Source organism: Thyridium curvatum, assembly GCF_004353045.1.
Source record: "Thyridium curvatum strain D216 chromosome Unknown NODE_10_length_634906_cov_78.760910, whole genome shotgun sequence".
In the NCBI taxonomy this organism is placed as follows: Eukaryota; Fungi; Ascomycota; class Sordariomycetes; order Thyridiales; family Thyridiaceae; genus Thyridium; species Thyridium curvatum.
Genome location: NW_022156765.1, coordinates 568,237 through 588,139, shown reverse-complemented (window position 1 = coordinate 588,139; position 19,903 = coordinate 568,237). Strand labels below are relative to the sequence as shown.

Genomic DNA, 19,903 nt, shown 5'->3' with positions numbered 1-19,903 from the left:
ACTCCATGCCCCTACTTCCCGCTCTATCCTTTTCAAAATACATGTCAAAATCATGGCGCGCGCCGGGGACCTCGTTCAATAAAGTAGAACATCAGCATTACCTTGCATAGACTTTGGGTTTCTGAATTTGGGGGTTCTAACTGTATTCATGGCTCCACCTGTACATAAAACAGTACGTGTTTTCTTAATACCATTTCATAGACGTTACGTCGACTCATCAAACTGCCACTTGTTCGCGATGAACTAGACAACCGTGCGTACCATCAATCGGAAGAGCGGGGAGCCACCAAAGCAATGAAGCAGCCGTTACTTGTCGAGTGCTTGTGACAGGCACTATGTGAAGGTATTAGTTCGTCCGCTCACTCCAGCGCCGCGGCCAGACTTGGCTCAAACGTACCATTTGATAGTAGACACCCTTCCGCTTCAACAGTGACGCATGGTCGCCCTTTTCTATCACCCGTCCGTCACCAAGAACAAAGATGATGTCAGCATTCTGGATGGTAGCCAGCCGGTGCGCCACCACAATCATCGTGCGGGCGTTTCTCGTGCGCTCAAAGACGGCCTGTACGGCCTTCTCTGTCTCAGAGTCCAGGTTGGAAGTCGCTTCGTCGAGGAGGAGCAGCCGTGGGTGGCGTATGAGTGCCCTTGCAATGGATATCCTCTGCTTCTGGCCACCAGACAAGGCGATCCCGCGGTTCCCAACGCTGGTGTTGTAGCCGTCTGGGAGTGACGAGATGAAGTCGTGGATCCCTGCGTCCCGGCACGCCTGGATGACGGCTTCGTCCGTGGTGGACTCATCGACGCCCATCAGCACATTTTCTTTGATGCTACCCTCAAACAGGCTAGGCTCTTGCGCGACGAGGGATATCTCCTTGCGGTAGTTGTCTAGACAGAGGTCCAGGATGTCAAGGCCATTGTACAATATGCGTCCGGACGATGGTCGATAGAACCTTGTACCGTTAATAACGCGCCATTCAAAAGAACGGAAACCGGTCGTGTCCTTGCTTACCTTTCTAACAAGGATATCACCGTTGTCTTTCCCGAACCTGTCTCAGCTGTCAATGGGCTTCCCCAAGATGGGTACAGAGCCAACGAGACTTACCGGAAGGTCCCACTACGGCTGCGAACTGCCCCTTTTCGATCTGGCATGTGTCAGCAGACTGGAATTGAGATGAAGAGAGGTGCCACTGCTGGAAGTACCGTCATATGCAATCCATTCAGCACGGGCGCATCTCGGGTGGGATACCGAAACCAGACGTCCCGAAATTCAACCTTGACACCCTTGTCGTCGTCGCATATGTCGCCAATGTCAAGCGATATCAGCCGACCGTCAGCGTGGTCGTTCTTCCGCAGCGCTATAATTCTATTGGCAGCGACTGTGGCCTTGGCGATGTCTGTACGAGTTCTGCATCAGTCGGGATACGACCATATTGTGGGTGATCCTGTTTGCCTACTTGGACCGAAACTTAACCATTGTCCAGCGCCAATGCCTCCCTACATCCACACCATGAGCTTTCAGACTTTCAGGCAACTTCCATGACTCAGTAACTGACCTGCAGAACAGCGATGTATACAATAACTGCCATAGATGGTCAGGGATCAAGTGAGATACAGCGTCACGTCGGGGATCACTTACCATATTGAAACGGCCAGTACTCGTGCTCGGCCATCAATTTACCGCCGTACCTAAAAATAAAATAAAAGATTAGCATAAGATTTCTACTTACATACCTGCTACTTGTAGGCCATACCATAGGATGAACGCCATGCATGGCAAAGAGATACTGTCACTGAGGGCGAACAGCAATGTCGACAGACTCGACTTGACCAAGGACTTCTGTATGTGCGTTTGTAGCAGGTATTCGTAACGACGACAGATAGCGTCCTCGAGCGTGAACGACGACACCGTGCGAAAGGCCCCTATCGACTCAGTGGCAAACTTGGCACTCTCGGCGAAGACTTTGTTGTTCATCTTCTCGAATTGTCTTTCGTACCGGACGCGGAAGAAGGCGGCACTCAAGATGATAGGCATGGTCGTGCATACGGTGACCAATGTTAGCTTCCAGCCAAAGTAGAAAGAAATGGTAAGGCACCCGATCACGCTGAGTACGGAGATGACGACAAAGGCCATATTCATGCCTAGCAACTGCTGCAGTTGAGACGGATCTGTGGCTAGCCGAGCCGTCATGGCCCCGATGGAGTGCTCTGCCTCGTCGAAGAACGACACTTCCTTCGATAGGATGCTCCGCAGATACTCCTTGCGGTAATGATGCGTGATGTTCTGCCGTGCATTAGTAGCGTTCTGGCTTCTCACGCCAGGAAACTGGGAGTGCAGGGGTTGTTGCGTACAAACGAGACTGTGGTTGCGGCCCACCCGAGAATGAAGTAGCAGATGCCAACACCGACTGCAAGCATTACAAACATCAAGCACCAGAAATTAGACAGTGGCTGCAGAAAGCTCGAATTGCCGAGGAGCTGAAACAACGAGACGAGGTTCGCGAATAGGAATGCCTGGACAGGAGCACTGGCTATAGGTTTGTCAGATGGTCAAGATTCACAATTCAATGCAGGGTAACATTGAAGGCGCAACAGGCTGTCAAGTCAACCGCTGGCGAGTCTGTCGGTGCATGACTTACCTCCACCCCCGATTGCGCCAATCAGGAGAAGGAAATACCAAGGGCTCTGGCCTTTCTGCTCCCTCAGAAGCATGCCAAAGCTGCCGAAGAGCCCGCGTTCCTTGGGCGCGTCCGGCATTTGTGTACTGCCGCTGGTCCGGTGCTCCGCTCTTCTCTCCGTCGAACTCGGCTCGATACTCTTCTTTTCCGAGGTCTTTTCCGAGAGACTAGATCTGTCCTCATCATCGTCATCGTCTTCGGACATTGCGAGCTGCTGCGTAGTTGCAAGCGTCCGATAGGCCCCTCCCTCACGGGCCATGAGATCAGCGTGTGTGCCCTGCTCGACGACTCTTCCTTTTCTCATCACAATGATGTTGTCTGCTTTCTGAATGGTCGACAGCCGGTGCGCAATCATAATGGTCGTTCGGTTCTCGGATACCTTGTCCAGGGCCGCTTGCACGATCTGCTCGCCTCGCACATCAATGGCGCTGGTAGCCTCGTCAAGAATGAGAATCTTTGGCTGTCGCACGATGGCTCTGGCGATTGCTAGTCTCTGCCGTTGGCCACCACTGAGTTTGATACCTGCATCGCCAACCACTGTCTCATAACGCTGTGGGATCATGAGAATGAGGATACCGCCTCGTGATGCTTGCTGAAAGGGAAGAGACTCACGTCGGGAAGGCGAAGAATAAACTCTTCGGCAAAGGCCTCTTGGCATGCTTCCTTGACCATCTTTGTCTTGATCTCTATCGAGGCGTTCTCCCATTGCGTTCCTACCAAACCGTACTCCACATTGCGATATATGCTGTTGTTGAAGAGCGCGGGCTCCTGCTGGACGAGCCCGATCTGTGATCGCCACCATTTGATGTCGATCTGTTTGAGTAGGTGGCTCCCGACGCAGATTTTGCCATTTCTCAGCCATAGAACCTGCATAATGGTGAGTCATCGCTAGGCTCTGTGACGTGCTTCGAAAAAGATCTCGACTCTTACCCTTGGCTTTAGAGCCGCGTCTCCGTCCATCTCGTACCATCGCTCAACGAGAGCAACGATTGTGCTTTTGCCCGATCCGGATGGACCGACCAGAGCAGTGGTCTTGCCAGCGGGGAAGCGGACACTCAGGTCATCCAGGATCCTCACATTGGGCCTTCCAGGAAAGGCAAAGTTGACATGGCTGAACACTATGTCCTCACCAGCAGAGACATCGGGATCCTTTAGACCCCCAGGGACGGGTCGCGGAGCATCGATAGTGGCAAAGAAAATGGCAGCCGCGCCGGCCGCTCGAGCTGCGGCAGATAAGGGCGTCGTGATGCCCCCAATTGATGACGCCATCATCATGACCGAGAGCAAGACACTGGGCTTTGATGTCAGAAAAAAAAAGAGTCTTTCTCGCCGGTGATACGGATGGCTAATCGTTCTAGGAAGGGTCACTTACATGATGAGTGTCTGTGGGCTATCAATCTGACCCGCCATGTACATCTTTAGCGAATACCAGAAGCACAACGCAAATGTCCTATATTCTATTGATTAACCAATAGCAGTCCCCTTGAGCGCAAAAATACTTACGCAAAGATAGAGAAGAAGACTGCATCTGTTAGTCTGACGGATTTGGCACAGACACATTGCTCTTGAGCCTCACTCACCTGGGGCTTGCTGACACGCAACGATGGGTGGCATCCGCATTCCGCGACGACGTGATTCTTGTATCCAAGATTCGTAGCGCTTCATCATCTTCTTCTCCGCCCCAAACGCGGAAACCATTCTGATCGAGCTGAAGATCTCATTGGCGACCGTCGAAGCCTTGATTTCAGCATTCTGGACGCGGTTCATGATCCTTACCAGGACGGGAGTTGTGACTCCGTATACGGAAATGACCAGCACAAGGCCGCTGCCTGTGACCAAGGCAAGTCTCCAATTGAAGAGCAATGATATTATCAGGGCACTTGTGACGAGCGAAACTGCTTGCAGGAAGCTCGACAGCTTCTCAGAGATGCCAAACTGCAGGGTGCTCGCTGTGATGGTGATGATTGCCGCAGTCTGGCCTGGCGGCATCAGGTCGAGGACCGACACTGGCTGCTCATAAAGACACCTCATGTACTCAAGCCTTATTGCTGCTGATATACGTAGACTCGACATGCGAAAGCCGAACTTCATAAAATCAAGCGAGCCAACTCGTCAGCCTCCAGCCCTGTCGAAAAAAAACGGAAAAAGAAAAGCAAAGCTAGTCATGACGTACGAAAGCAATGTAGCTCAGCACTAGTCGGGCAATAAAGATGTACACCAAGTAGAGCCTGCTTGTGTGTGAGCCCAATTCGGTACAAGACGGTTTGGTCGCTTATTCCCCCCAGCGCAGTACGTACACGCATTGTATGATTTCTTGACGGAACATGTCCTCTGTTGTCTCGCCAGTGTTTGCCTCATGGTAGTAAGCGGTGAATGAGCCAAAGACTCGACCTGGCCTGTATCAACATATGTCAATAATTCAGGAGGTTGGTAGACAAGTCCTACCAAAAATGATGGTCATCATAGGCATCGTAACTCCTGAGCAGATAGAGGCTAGCACCGCAAATAGCAGAACCAGCCGGTCTTTCCATGACGAGTATGTAAAAATCCTCTAGATAGATGGTGTTAATAAGCAATGAAGTTTTTGAGAGCTCAACAAAGAAAGATGTGATATTACCAGAAAGTGCCTGAACCTGGTTTTGTGGTCGAGGTTCAGAACGGACTTGCCACTCTGATCACCCCCAGAGGAGGCACCAGCCTGCTTGGACGCTTGCGTCTGCCGTGATGGAGAGAGCGTCGCTACTGAGGGCTTGGATGACCCAAGCCTGTGTGCGCTGGCGACTAGAGTTGCGGCAGAAGACCTGTTAGAGACGACATGCCCCTCGGGAGAAGCCGACGGCGCCAGAGTTGCTGCCGAGGTCTTGTTGGAAAGAAGCGGATCCGCACTTCCGGGCTGTCCGAGGGGTGCAGAAGAAGGTTTTGCACTCATAGCCTTGTGATTGATCTTCAGGGCTTCCTTTTCGTCGATGGTCGGCATTGCGTTCTCAGCCGCGCCGTGCTTGTCGTCACTGTCTGCCGCCATGCTGCTTGGCCGCGATGTGGGTCGGGAGGTCAGTATCAGAGTATGGCTATCTCCAGAGCCAAGTCGAACCGCTGGCAGGCCGTCGGTATCCTCGAGACAGCTCGGACACTAGGCTTAGGGGCAGTAGGATGATGCCCTTTGCGTCGCTTGGGACGAAGGTAGTGAAGGTGAGTATGGTGCTCTTCACCACATGTTCTCACACAGTGATCCGACACCTAGGTAGTAAGATAGCAGGAAGATCGGCAACAAGACGCCCCGAGTGTCTGGACACTCTATCACATGTTGTTTTGGGTCACGTATGAAAAATCGAAAGCCGTTATGAGTTCTGAGGACATGCAACTCAGGCGGGTTCAGAAGGCACAGAGCAAGTGGCGAGTTCGGTCGGGCCTGTGAGAGGTAGCCGGCTATAATCAACTGTGGCCCTGACGTCCGGAATACTCTACGTCGTTCCACTGTCAAGAAAGGTGGGTTCCTCTTTCACTGCAAGGTAACAATTTCATGCGCCAGATGCCAATCTGTCGGTAATATAACCAGCAGAAAGTGCCAAGGAATGAACCCCCTGCACGCCGGCCTCCGTCTCCGGAAACGGCCCTGACTGTCCCCTTCCAACACTAAATAAAACTTTATGCCCCAGCCCAAACAAGGCACCCAGTGAGGGCCCAAAGAGTGTATGGTGGAGGCGGGACATGTGCTCCATCTCAGAGTGGTCGCACGTGGGCTCAGTGCCTGGAAAGACGAGACTAAAGGGCAGGGCAGAATGCCGTGGGAATTCCCGACATAGTTTTATCATTGGAGCCGAGATGGTTGCCGGTGGTAAGAAGAGAGTGGCTCTCCGAACAGAAGTTGTAATGGGATTGTGAGCCTGGAGTCCAAAGTGGAATATAGGCTGAATGTGCGCAAGTCGTACCGGACCGCGTTTTTATATTACAGGCAAACCCCTGTCCGCCCTCTTTGATGAGCTTCTTTTAAATAATAAGTCCCATTTTTAACTTGGCCAATCATCATCTTCTCCCGAGCAGATGCTTTCTGTGAGATATGCTGAACCTTGCAACTGCGTCGTCTCGGCCTGGGTATACCGTAGAATAGCCCATACGATTTGATTTTCGCGAAGGTATTGTGCAAAAGCCTGATAGCGAATAATTCAAGACGATCCCATGACCACAAGTGTTAAATCTGCTTGTCTCACTGATATGGAAAAAAAGACTTTCCCGCTAAGTCGTGGAGACATATGAGTGGGAATGCTAAGAGATTTGGGAGACGCGCGGGAATCTAGGCTGCGATGAGCTCGTCTAAGAATCTTGGAGAATTCACTGGATCCTCCAAACTGCGTCAAGAGTAGGATGGTGTCCACGACGGGTATCACATACTGAGCAGCAGCTAAGCTAGGGAATTCTCCGAGGAACATGGCCGGCTAAGCTCAAAGAAGCTTTGAGCTACTATATGCAAGTCTCATGGAAAGAATACTGGCATGAGATAGAGAAGACCCATCTGCCCGGGTTGAGTAGCTATAGTCAATAACCTTGTCCTCTACTTCGATCAATAAGGCCGTCATCATGTACGTACGCGAAGCTACTAAGACCCTACCTATAACAGCCGTTATCGAACTTGAGCTCGGTACCTTCTCGAGCCATAATGGCCCTCACAAATACCGTTGGGCCGATAGTAGATTACCGGGTCTAGACCGTGGAAAGGTCTAGACGGGCTTTGGAAGTATTTTCCAAGGACACTGTATTATCAATGCAGAAAGCTTAGCCTGGGCAGCCGTTGCGGGTTGCAGATATTGCAGCGCCGCGGCACGCCCGGGGGGGCCAGCGTCTCGATGCTCGACAAGACCCTGAAGGCACTGACCTCATCAAAGCCAGCCGATGTCTCACACGTGGCAAGCCATGGGCGGGCTGCCACCCGCCTTTGTAGAAGGATGGATGCACTCTCGCATGAACGGGTCGTACTGGAGTTTTGATAGCAACGTTGCTTGTAATATCAGCCTTGTTTTTCTGGTGCCATGCCATATTTACGTTGCTCTTGCAAGGCTGCAGTAAAGGAAACCTCAGGCTCTGCTTTGCCGCCATCTCCTCAAGAATCAATCCCATACTGTGCTATAGCCGCACGCACAACGTCTCCCAGCTCCTTGACCGTCTCCTTGTCGCGCGGCAACGTATGCCCCTTGGCATGGTCGAAAAGATAAGCAGTGTCCGGGTCACAGACGTTGTAAAGAGCCAACGACCCATGCAAATACGGGTCCAAGGAGCCAACTGTACAACACATTTGATTGTCAGAACCACTCAAGCCTGTAGGGCATGGGGAACTCACTGATGTGGCATGTGGGAATCTCGATCATGTCGTCTGACTCGTCGCTCAGAATCATGTGGTGTGTCACTGGGTGTACGGGGGGCCACCCGGCGAAGAAGATGGCATATTTGAACATGGCCGGGATCCCTTGTTGCTCGGCTCGGTGCTTCTCGTAGAGCAGCAGTGTTGCCGCCACGGTAGCGCCTTCAGAGTAGCCAATGATGCCGTCAAAAGGGCCCCTTTCTTCCATGATTTTGAGAAGATACACCAGCGCATTGTTAGTGCTTCGGTGACTCGAGGCCAGGCCTTCCTTCATCAGCTCGCGCATGGTATCCTCTGGGGTCTCGCAATCAGGGAAATTGCGGATACGGGCCAACACATCGTCGTCCTCGGTGGTCTCGACATCCTCATCGGGTTCTATGAATCGATAATAGGGCGGCTTGCCAAAGTAGTCCTCGAATCCCTCTGGGGGTGTAGTGCTGCAGGGAGCATTGATGAAGTGAAACATGGCTGTCCCATCTTCAGTCAATTCCTTGAGGATCGGTGCTGCGCTCGATTAGCATGGTCTGGGCTGCGTGTGATTGAGCATGCGTGTGCCCACACCGTCACTTACCCAGCTGCACCTGAAATTTCTGGAGTCAAGTCAGCTTTCCATTTGAAAAGTTCGTGGGGCTCAGGTGGACATACATCGGCACTGCCATATGCTCCTGGAAGACAGAGAAACCTCATGTTGGCGGAGGACAGAGAGCATAGGCGGGCGCCTGGTACAGTGGCCGATCTTGGGGCTTTGAACACCTCTTAGACAGATAAGACAAACTGAATTGAGCTGACATCGAGGTTTTGTCTTCTTGCGCCTCGCCTTTTGCTTGTGCTCTCATCATTCTGTGCGGACAGGCCAAAGTCCGGTAGTCGGTACTTTAGTAAGATCGACACAAGCCTCCCAAGCAATCGAACACCAATGCAACTAAGCCGGGCTGCATTGCTATCAGACCAGGTTGCCGAGTGTATAGGTCTTGGCATTCCTGGTAATCTCCTTATGCGTAAAAGTTTTCATCTGACCGGCGTTTCGCGGCGGAGAGTATCAGTTACTGACAAGTTGAGGCTAAACAGCTGCAATGCACGCATCTCGGCGGAAAGCTTCTGGAAAAACTGAGCGGAGGTTTAGATTGTGAGGAACTGCGACGGGTTTCCTGATGTACGGAAGAAAGGAAGTAGTGCGACAGGAGCTGCACAGCAGACATACGAGGTGTGGAGGCCGATTGGAGGTCGGGTGAATTGCATGGTTACTAAGGCAGCCCATACTCAAAAAGCCGGATGAGGGTAAATTAATGCTCTCTGACTGTAAGGCTCCTTCTCGCCCGTACCAGAGGAAGCAGGTTTCGCCTATATGAAAGGGGACGCAACCTTATTAATGAGAGATAAGCAGCAGTGCCAGCATGTGAACATAGCTCTGCATTCTGAACCACTGCGCAGACAGCTCACTACATAGTCGGCCTGCATCCAGGACGGACCTGGAAGGCGGAGGATGCCTGTATGTCACGGCTCTTCTTCCGGAAGCACATGGCGAGCACCGTGGGCGGATTAAGGGTGTCCGGAAAACGACATGGACACATTTGGCTATTTTCACATGCTCCCTCTTCTGATGGGCGAAGGCGATGGGCGTGCCCATGGATGCTTACAGAGTGCCGGGAAGCTGAAGGGTTCTGTTACTGAAGATCCATGCCGTTTGGGGACGTTCTTGGGTCGGACGGTCGGCATCCTTGCCAAGTCGGAGCATTTCCCTCAGTGGCAGGCAAGCAGGCAGGCCTACCTCTCGGCCCCCATGATTACCACTCTGTCCCTGAGCGAATGTGTTTTAGGTGCTGACTTCAGGCACACGACCTACACTTGCCGTACATTAGCCCCGGTACTCACTTGCTGGGTGCCGATCCGGGGCGTGCAGTCGGCCTGTAAGTCATCCTCCGACGGCGTAGACGCGCTGTAGCCGGTCTGCAGACTCCTGCTGCGTGCACTGGTTTGAGGACTTCGTGAACATTGTTCCTACTCTCTGGAGTCTCTCTTTGTTGGTGCCATGGACTGATCTGAAGCGCGCTAGCCTCTCTCTCGCTTGGTTCTCCCAGGGGCATGACAATGCTCTGTGTCAGGATCAATTCCCGGTAGATTAAATGGATTTTTGCCGCCAGCTCACCCATTGAAATGCACCCCTGTCAGTCCGTACACTTTCGCCGATGGACTACATACTACATACCTACCTCGTCCTTATTGGCATTGTGGGGGTGGAGAAACTCCAGGGCATGTGTCTTCCTCATGTAACCCTCCAGCGCTCCATTCGGGTAACTCTACCACAGCCTTTGACGTCCTCAAAGAAGGGGAAAAGAAGGTTGAAGACCTGGAGGTCTGGCCTACCGAAGTACCGCGCTCAAGTACCGGTCAGTCACGCTGGATAAGCGAATCATGGTATTTCATCCCTCTTTGTGTTCCTCTCTCCCCCGCACCCAGCGATGTCACCTTACTCCAACTTCAGTCGCAGCATCATAGAACGTCCTTGCCAACGATAGTATATCTATAGTTGTGACTACAAACACATGCATACACACACCCTCGATACACGCACACTAAATAAGCCCACATATGTCCTCGGTGACCTACCTGATGTGATCAGGGGATACAGGAACATCCCCGATTTGATTGTGTCAGGGATAGCCTCTGGTTGCTCCTGAGCGCTGACTTGTCCCAGCGGCGGGAGTATAATATGTGGAACCTGCTCCTAACCTGTTCTGGTAGCGTTGCGCCTGTCTGAGAACGAGCCGTGTCCTTGCCACAAGGGGCCAGATTGAAAGATATCTCACAATGTGTTTGTTCATTTGCAACACATGTCACTATCTGAATGCGGGCGACACATGGCCGAAAGGTGCGTTATCGAGGTTGAACCCCTGGCATCATCGGCCAAAGGCGCCTCGAGTTTTCATTGTCTGATTCGAGCCGAGATTAGCCGACAACCTCATATATATCGCACTTGTTAATGCTTGACTCTTTTTTTATCAGGCTCCTGGCTGCCTTGTGATGCCCGGGCTTGATCTGCCTGCCATGTAGAGACTCGTGCATCCGCTCACTCTCTGCGCCCACCGTCACACCAAGATCTCCCCCATCCTTGTCTGGCCACACAGGCAGACTATCATTGCCTCTCTTGCTTGTGTCGCCATGGAGTTGCTGTTTTCCCCACACCTTCATCGCTTACAAGCTCCGCAATCCCGACTCCACTTGCCCTGCCTGTGATGCCATGAATAAATTATCCTGGCCAGTCGTGTCGATTGTTGGACTTAGCCGCTCACGCCAGAACCTCGCTTTGTCTTCTGAGTGGTATGGCAGGCTCCGGTTTGCGTTGCTCCCCAGATGCTATCAACCCATTTGGAAGCGTTCCAGACCACCCGATCTGCCAAATCCGCTGCCCCCACCATCATCTACCCGCCCAGCCTACCAGTCTTGACCATATTGACACCAAATTGACACGGCTGGCCAAGCGGAAGCTCACTGCTGATTTGCAATCTGCAATCTACTCCCCTTACCGTGAGGCATTCCCGTGTGGGCGCATGCACCCGCTCAACATGGAACCTCCCAAGACCAGATCGCTCAGAAACCCGGCGCAGGCAATGTCCATCTTGTCAGCCAAGAGGCCAGCAGGGGCTCTCTATCTCGGCATATAAGCTAGCCAGTAAAGCCACATCGTCTCCAGCATGCCTCGATACGATGTGAATGCTTGTGTTGTGCCGGGCCTTGTTCAAGCCTCCATCGTCTTGCCAAGCACATGTGACATATCCTTTTGACGACAGACAATCTCGCCTTCGCCTTCGCCCAGGGGACTTGACTCATTGTTGCAACCTGTCTCTTTGACTTGGCGTGGCCTCGTCCTGGCTGCCGCGGGATCTGTCGACCATGGCGCCCATTGCCATCACCCCCGACCGCTCGACTGCAAGCCCGTCTGGCGATAGCGAGAATGGCTTCTTCCATGGCAATGGTAGCGTGCCACGCTGGAACATCAACGGCTGGCGCAATGGCCATGTCAATGGGAACGGCTCGAATGGAACGGCGGCGCGTCAGCCTGGAACTGCTTCCAACGTCCATGGCAACAGGCAGATGCCCATTGCCATTGTCGGCATGGCCTGTCGCATGCCCGGGAACGTCTCCAGCCCAACGGAGTTCTGGGAACTGCTCTCCCGGTCTCGAACAGGCTTCACTGCCATTCCAAAGGAGCGCTTCAACACGGAGCTCTTCCATCATCCAAATGCCGGCCATGGCGGAAGTTACACGCCTGTCGGGGGTAACTTCCTCAACGTCAACCTGGCCAACTTCGATGCTCCTTTCTTTGGGTTGACCGAGAAAGAAGCCATCTCCCTGGACCCGCAGCAGCGATTGCTGCTCGAGTGCACCTTTGAGGCTCTCGAAAACGCCGGCATCCCCAAGCATGACATTGTAGGAAAGGACGTTGGTGTCTTCATCGGCGGCTCTTTTCCAGAATACGAGTCACACCTCTTTCGTGACAGTGACACCATTCCAATGCACCAAGCTACTGGTGAGTGATTTACGAGATATCATCTTCGCCTTTCTCTCCTTGTTGGAGAATGCTGACACGTATCCTGTCATAGGCTGTGCGTATGCCATGCAATCCAACAGGATCTCCCACTTCTTCGACCTCCGTGGTCCCAGTTTTACTTCAGACACCGCGTGCTCGTCGAGCATGGTGGCTATTCACCTCGCTTGCCAGAGTCTCCGAGCTGGTGAATCGAGTTGCGCTCTCGTCGGCGGCTGCCACTTGAATATGTTGCCCGAGTTTTGGATTTCTTTCTCAACCTGCCGCCTCTTGGCTGACTCTGGACGGTCTTTCGCTTTTGATAGCCGAGGCACAGGCTTTGGGCGGGGTGAAGGCTGCGGCATGCTGATCCTGAAGCCTCTCGACCAGGCTCTGAAAGATAATGACTCTATCAGGGCCGTCATAGCAGGCACTGGCCTGAATCAGGATGGGAAGACGCCTGGTATTACCATGCCAAGCGGCGAAGCGCAAGGTAAGGACTGGCCATTGGGGGGGGGTTTGATCTCCTTTTCCTACTTCGTTCGATCACTGATATCTGATTCCATGACCAGAGAGCTTGATGCGAAAGGTCTACCAAGAGGCGGGGCTTGACCCTCACGACTGTGGGTTCGTCGAAGCACATGGCACTGGCACCAAGGTGAGTTCCTCGCTCGATGCTGCACAGCATTGATTGTGCTGTGAGTGTAGTCACGACCACATACTCACCTGGCAATAGGTTGGGGACCCGATTGAAGCCACCGCCATCCATAACGTTATTGGGCAAGGCCGAGGCCCTAGAGACCCGCTCTACATTGGCTCAGTGAAATCAAACATTGGACACTTGGAGGGAGCTTCGGGTATGTTCGCTGTCTAAGCCCCATGCAGACTGTACGAATATTAAACTAGACGACAGGTATCGCCGGCATTATCAAGGCAACTTTGATGTTGGAGCGGGGCTTCCTCGTCCCTAATCATGACTTCAAACAACCAAATCCCAAGATACCCTGGAAAGAATGGAACCTCAAGGTTCCCCTCAACCAGCGGCCCTGGCCCAAGAACAAGAAGTACATCAGTGTCAACAATTTTGGCTTTGGTGGTACAAATGGGCACGTCGTTCTTGAGGCGGCACCCTTCGTGCAACGTCCGCATCATGAACTCGAGCCGCCGAGCGAGAGGAAGAAGCTGGCGCACAGGAAGCTCTTCGTCTTCACAGCCAACGACAAGGCGGCTCTTGGGGCAGTTCTGAAGAACATGGTCATCTACCTCGAGCAGAGGCCTGAGATCTTTCAGATGCAGCTGATGAACGACATCGCCTACACGCTCGGCCAGCGAAGATCACTTCTGCACTGGAGAGCGGCAATTCCCGCCAAGGACTCCTTTGAACTGATCGAGGCTATCAACGGCGATAAAGTTGTCTCTGGCAAAGAGGTCGAGCCGCTCCGGATCGGTTTCATCTTTACAGGCCAGGGTGCACAGTGGTGTGCTATGGGCCGTGAGCTGTACAAGCAATACCCAGTGTTTGCCAACGCTCTTGATCGTGCAGATGAGTGTCTCATCAACCTCGGCTCGCAGTGGTCTCTCATTGAAGAATTGAGCAAGGACTCGGAAACTACCAGGGTCAGCGAAGCACACATCAGCCAGCCTTCTTGCACAGCTATACAGCTGGCTCTCACCGATCTTCTCCGCGACTGGGGGGTGCACCCTGCTGCAGTGGCTGGGCACTCGAGCGGGGAAATTGGAGCAGCTTATGCGGCTGGTATCATTAACTTCGAGTCTGCCATGGCGATCGCCTACCACCGTGGCCGGCTGATCCCTGTCTTGAGGCAAAGGTTCCCCGATCTCAGAGGCCGCATGACGGCTCTCGGAGGCAGCAAGGATGATGTGCAGCCTTTGATCGATGGATTGGTCGAAAAGGAGGTGCGAATTGCTTGCTACAACAGTCCCTCCAGCCTGACCATCTCTGGAGACGAAGCCGCGCTTGTCGAGTTGGAGAAGCTGGCGGAACAAAGGCAGATGTTTAACCGACGACTGGTGGTCGACACTGCCTATCACTCCCACCACATGAACCTCGTGGCCAAGGAGTATCGTGCGTCGCTTCTGAAGCTTCAGGCACCAGTGTCGACAAACGTCAAGTTCCACTCATCACTGCACGGGCGATTGATTGATGCGGCCGAGCTCCAGGCCAACTACTGGGTCGACAACTTGACATGCCCAGTCAAGTTCTCGGACGCTATCGAGAGCATGCTGGACTCGGACGGGGAACACCGCACCGGGGTCAATATGCTTGTAGAGCTAGGCCCTCATTCCGCGCTTCAGGGGCCGATCAAGCAGATCCTGAAGGCCATCGGCGGACCTGCTGCCAAGGTCCCCTATGCTTCTGCCCTGGTTCGCAACAAGGACGCTGTAGAAAGTGCCATGGATTTTGCTGCCGTGCTCTTTAGTAAAGGCGCTGCCCTCAACTTCGAAGCCATCAACTTCTCCGCTCCCAAGAAGCAGCCTATTCTAATGACTGATCTACCGCGATATCCTTGGAACTACTCGACGAAGTACTGGCAGGAGTCCCGCATGACGCAAAAACACAAGCATAGAAAGGAGAAGCGCAGCGATGTTCTCGGAGTCGAGGCGATCTATTCCAATGACCTGGAGCCAACTTGGCGAAACATTGTGCGGCTCGATGAATTGCCCTGGCTGCGCCATCACCGTATCCAGTCACTGACAGTGTTCCCGATGGCGGGATTCATTATCATGGCTATGGAGGCAGCAGCTCAGAGAGCGGCCGCCAAGGACGCCGACGTTGACCGTTTTGAGCTCAAGGACATCTCCATGCTCAAACCTCTGATCCTACCCGATGAGGACTTAGAGATGACGATCAACCTGCGTCCACACCAAGAGGGAACGTTGGTCTCCTCGGAAACCTGGGATGAATTCCGTATCTGCTCGTACTCCCACATCAAAGGATGGACTGAGCACTGCGTCGGTCTCGTCGCCACACAGGCCCTCCAGGCAAACGAAGTAGACGACGACCGACGAATCCAGGCCTCCAAGACCTTGCTGCACTGCTCAAAATCGGCCATCAACTCGAACCCAGACGCCGCGGTTGTGGACCCGAAGAAGATGTATAGCTCACTAGAGGCTCTTGGGGTTGCGTTTGGTCCGACCTTCCAGGGGGTCAAAGAATGCAAGGCCTCTGAAACGTACTCCATGGCCAGCATCGTAATGACAGATATCGCCAAGGAGATGCCGGGCGGCCATATGTCCTGCCCGATACTCCATCCCACCCTCATCGAGTCCGTCATTGGGATCTACTGGCCCATCCTCGGCGCAGGCCGCACTGGCATCGACACGATATATCTACCCTCTTCCATTGGCAGAGTATCCGTATCCAAGAGCGCTGCCCTGTCGACTAGGGAGCCGGGATCGGAGCTCCAGGCCTACTGCAAAGCAGATCTCCCCATCCCGGTGGTGAAGCCGACTTCAGTTTCAATGTTTGCCACGAGCGGCGACGACCCTACCGAAGCCGCCATCGCTATAGAGAACATGACGATTTCTCCCATCATTGACGGCGAGACGCAGTTCGAAGCCAACAACCCCCGAGAACTATGCTACAAGCTCCAGTGGGAGCCTGCGTTGGAGCCCCTCCACGGCACACCCACCGAGTACGTGGTAGTGAATGGAGTGGAGGACGGGAAGCATGAGCAGAGCTACCCCAAGACCCCTCTGGTCATCATACATGAGGATGCACCATCGCAGGAGCTGGTCGCCCTCAGCCTGGCCTCGGCACTGGACCAGGTCACGGGGAGAATGCCAGAGGTTGGCGCATTTGAAAGCGTGGATGCTACTGGAAAGATATGCATCGTTCTGTCAGAACTCTACCGGCCGTTGTTGGCGTCTCTCACACCAGCGGCTTTTGCGGCACTGCAGAAGATCGTAACCAAGGCAGAGGGTTGCCTCTGGGCTGTCCGGGGTGCCTATGAAAAGTCTAGCAATCCCGACCTCAACATGATTATGGGCCTCAGCCGATCTATCCGGTCAGAGACGGCGATGAAGTTTGCCACTCTTGACCTGGACGACGCGTCGCCACTCTCTGAGAATGATACCGCACGAGCTATACTCAAGGTTCTGGCGGCAGCATTCGGCCCCGACTCGTCGGCCACCAGTGAGCTCGAGTTCATGGAACGTGCCGGTTCGTTCTTCACCCCGCGCATAGTCAATGACGACAAGATGAACGAGTACGTCCACAGACAGACCAATCCATCCGCGCTCGAGCCAACACCTTTCGGGGAGCCCGGCAGAAATCTCAAGATGGTCTTGTCTACGCCGGGGGCACTGGACACGCTTCACTTCCTTGACGATGAAGCAGCGGAAGCCCCGATTGATGGCGATGTGATCGAGATCCGAGTCAAGGCCATCGGTATGAGTTTCCGAGACATCATGGCGGCCAAGGGGCAGGTGCAAGGGGAATTTGGCTTCGAAGTCAGCGGTGAAGTGATCCGTGTCGGGAACGCCGTCACGCATCTTCACCAGGGAGATCGGGTGGCTGCCGTCACAGAGGGAGGGTATGCCACCACGACACGCACGAAAGCCGACAAGGCGTTCAAGATCCCAAAGGACATGTCCTTTGAGGAGGGAGCGACGCTCCCGCTGGCTTACAGCACGGCTTACTACAGCCTGGTCGAGGCCGGGCGCCTCAGCGAAGGCGAGACGGTGCTGATCCACGCGGCGGCAGGGGCAGTCGGCCAGGCAGCAATTTGCATTGCACAGATAGTTGGTGCCAACATCTACGTGACCGTTGGCAGCGCTGAGAAGAAGGCCCTCCTCATGAACGAGTACGGCATTCCTGAAAGCAACATATTCTACAGCCGCGACACATCCTTTGGACTTGCCGTCCGACAGGCAACCAGTACGGGCGGCGTGGATGTGGTCCTTAACTCGCTGACCGGGGATGGTCTGAGGGAGTCGTGGGGTTGTCTGAACGAGTTCGGCCGGTTCATCGACATTGGCAAGCGGGATGCCGGCCACAAGACACGTCTGGAGATGATGCACAGCGACAACAATGCGAGCTTCATCTCGGTGGATATCCTGGCCATGGCGGCTGGCAGGCCTGCCGTCATGAAGCGGCTAGTAGCCGATGTCTCTAGGCTTCTCAACTACGGCAAGATCAGGCCCATCTCGCCCATCAACACGTTCACCCTGTCGGAGGCCGAGCAGGCGCTCAAGTCGCTCCAAGGAGGGAGGCTCCCGGGCAAGTTGGTGGTAGTGCCACAGGCCGAGGAGATCGTACAGGTGAGTCAAACCAAGCAGGCATACATTATGGTCCTCTTCCACCTGTCCGTCACTGACACAATGACACACAGGCGACGCCATCCAGGAAACTAAACGATCTGCTGCGGCCGGATGCAACCTACATCCTTATTGGCGGCACCGGTGGCCTGGGCAGAAGCATGGCCAGATGGATGGTGGGCAAGGGCGCCAGACATATTGTCCTGATCTCCCGGACCGGCGCGACTACCGGGCCCGTTGGGGAGCTCATTGCCGAAGCAAAGGCAACAGGTGCCGAGGTTGTGGTAAGGCCATGCAACGTGGTCGACAGAGCGGCGGTGGACGCACTGCTCAGCCAAGAGCTACAAGATCTGCCTCCGGTCCGTGGAGTCGTTCACGGTACTATGGTCCTTCACGTAAGTGATTTCGGAGTTTCGTTTCCACATGAGAAAATTGTTCGAATGGTTGACATGTCATTCCAGGATGTCCTATTTGAACGCATGGCATTTGAAGACTACGACAGTGTCATCGAAGGCAAGGTGCGTGGTGGGTGGAACTTCCACCACGCTCTCTCCGGCGTCCCGCTGGACTTCTTCGTTGCCATCTCGTCGGTATCAGGCGCGGTGGGCAACAGGGGGCAGGCTGCCTATGCGGCGGCCAACTGCTTCCTGAACGCCCTGGTCCAGCACCGGCTGGCGCATGGGCTTCCGGCTTCGTCTCTGGACCTGACCATGGTCTCCGACTCTGGCTATCTGGCACAGGATGCCGAGAAGATGGCCGAGGTGGCGCGGAACCTGGGCGGCGACAGCATATGCGAGGCCGAGGTGCTCGCTCTGCTCGGGGCAGCGATCTCGGGGCGGCTGAGCTCGGCGTGCAACGACCACTGCATGACGGGCTGCCGGATGACGCCTTCGATGAAGCCATTCTGGACGCACGACGCCAAGTTCAAGCACCTGCGGGTGGCGATGGAAGAGGCCGAGGCGGCGGACGCGTTGCGGGGTGGAGCGGCGGCGGTGTCGTTCAACGCGGCGCTCAAGGCGGCGCGGTCGCTGGCCGAGGCCGAGGAGGCGGTGTGCCGGGGCCTGGTGGACAAGATCGCGGCGGTGCTGATGATGGAGCCCGAGGAGCTGGACGTGACGCGGTCGCTGTCGCACTACCCGCTCGACTCGCTCGTGGCCATTGAGATCCGCAACTTCATCACGCGCGAGTTCGAGGCCAACCTGCAGGTCCTCGAGCTGCTGACGAGCGGCTCCATCCAGACGCTGGCCAAGGCGGTCTGCGGGAAGAGCAAACTGGTCAACTTTGCAGCCTAGTTGCATCTCTCTCTTCTTTTTTTCTGTCGCCTCATTTCTCTTCTCTTTGCCCATTTCCTCTCTTCTCTTCTATACCTAGTTGGTCTCCCTCCTGTTTCTGTGCTTCTTGTTTCTGTGCTTCTTGTTTCTTGTGCCTTTATCATAACACACATCATCTACACCAACTTGCCATTCGATCGATCGCTGTGATACACCCACCTAGAAGTGCAAACTGGCTTGTTTCCCGCCATGTATGATATATAGGGATTCATTAGATATAATTTCCCAAGGTCCTCCCCATCGTCTGAAGTGACTTGCAACCGTGGCTGTGACATCGAATAAATTGAGCGCGGGGTCATTTACCAGTAAGGGAATTTGATCGAGGGTGTTTATTGTACTATGTGTGTAGTAGTCTTCGTCACAACGAATGATCACGGATGACTTGGACCGAGGCCAGGCCTCAGCGCCATCACGTGACCGCTCGTGTCTGAGTCTTGGTACCAAATTTTGTGCGAATCCATCCATACGGAGTACATGGATCCAACTACCTAGGTAGGTACTTGTACAAGTACAGGGAGTTAAAGCACCGAACGGCGGGCCTTTTAGGCGTCGACAGGCTAATTAGCAACCGCCCAGGGAGTCCTCGCTCTTCCAGATCACCCACTAACTAGGCCAGAGAGGGATTTAGTGGACTCTTCAAAAATGCCTTATCGAGTGTGAAGAATCTTATCGGATGCGCCTCAGATTTGATTGATCGCATTCTCATATTTTTTCCAAATACTCCTCTCGCACCAGTTTC

The 19,903-nt window shown here is 54.0% G+C and overlaps 3 protein-coding genes across 3 annotated transcripts; 1 reads left to right on the top strand and 2 right to left on the bottom strand.

The window, feature by feature from the left end:
- Positions 1-306: 306 nt before the first annotated feature.
- Positions 307-5,697, bottom strand: E0L32_002614 (uncharacterized protein; the record flags this gene model as incomplete). Its single annotated transcript, XM_031136823.1, has 19 exons — positions 307-333; positions 398-1,035; positions 1,103-1,142; positions 1,201-1,394; positions 1,455-1,494; positions 1,554-1,579; positions 1,637-1,686; positions 1,728-2,281; positions 2,350-2,528; positions 2,637-3,225; positions 3,288-3,542; positions 3,606-3,966; positions 4,048-4,125; positions 4,179-4,197; positions 4,256-4,760; positions 4,849-4,903; positions 4,973-5,071; positions 5,121-5,168; positions 5,309-5,697. 19 exons carry the CDS (start codon positions 5,695-5,697, stop codon positions 307-309), a joined length of 4,146 nt encoding a protein of 1,381 aa, XP_031000468.1.
- Positions 5,698-7,770: 2,073 nt separating this feature from the next.
- Positions 7,771-8,715, bottom strand: E0L32_002613 (uncharacterized protein; the record flags this gene model as incomplete). Its single annotated transcript, XM_031136822.1, has 4 exons — positions 7,771-7,949; positions 8,008-8,532; positions 8,600-8,618; positions 8,674-8,715. 4 exons carry the CDS (start codon positions 8,713-8,715, stop codon positions 7,771-7,773), a joined length of 765 nt encoding a protein of 254 aa, XP_031000467.1.
- A 3,204-nt stretch (positions 8,716-11,919) lies between these two features.
- Positions 11,920-19,125, top strand: E0L32_002612 (uncharacterized protein; the record flags this gene model as incomplete). Its single annotated transcript, XM_031136821.1, has 7 exons — positions 11,920-12,556; positions 12,630-13,046; positions 13,126-13,211; positions 13,290-13,410; positions 13,467-17,836; positions 17,908-18,228; positions 18,295-19,125. The coding sequence occupies 7 exons, from the start codon at positions 11,920-11,922 to the stop codon at positions 19,123-19,125; spliced, it is 6,783 nt and encodes a 2,260-aa protein (XP_031000466.1).
- Positions 19,126-19,903: the final 778 nt, after the last annotated feature.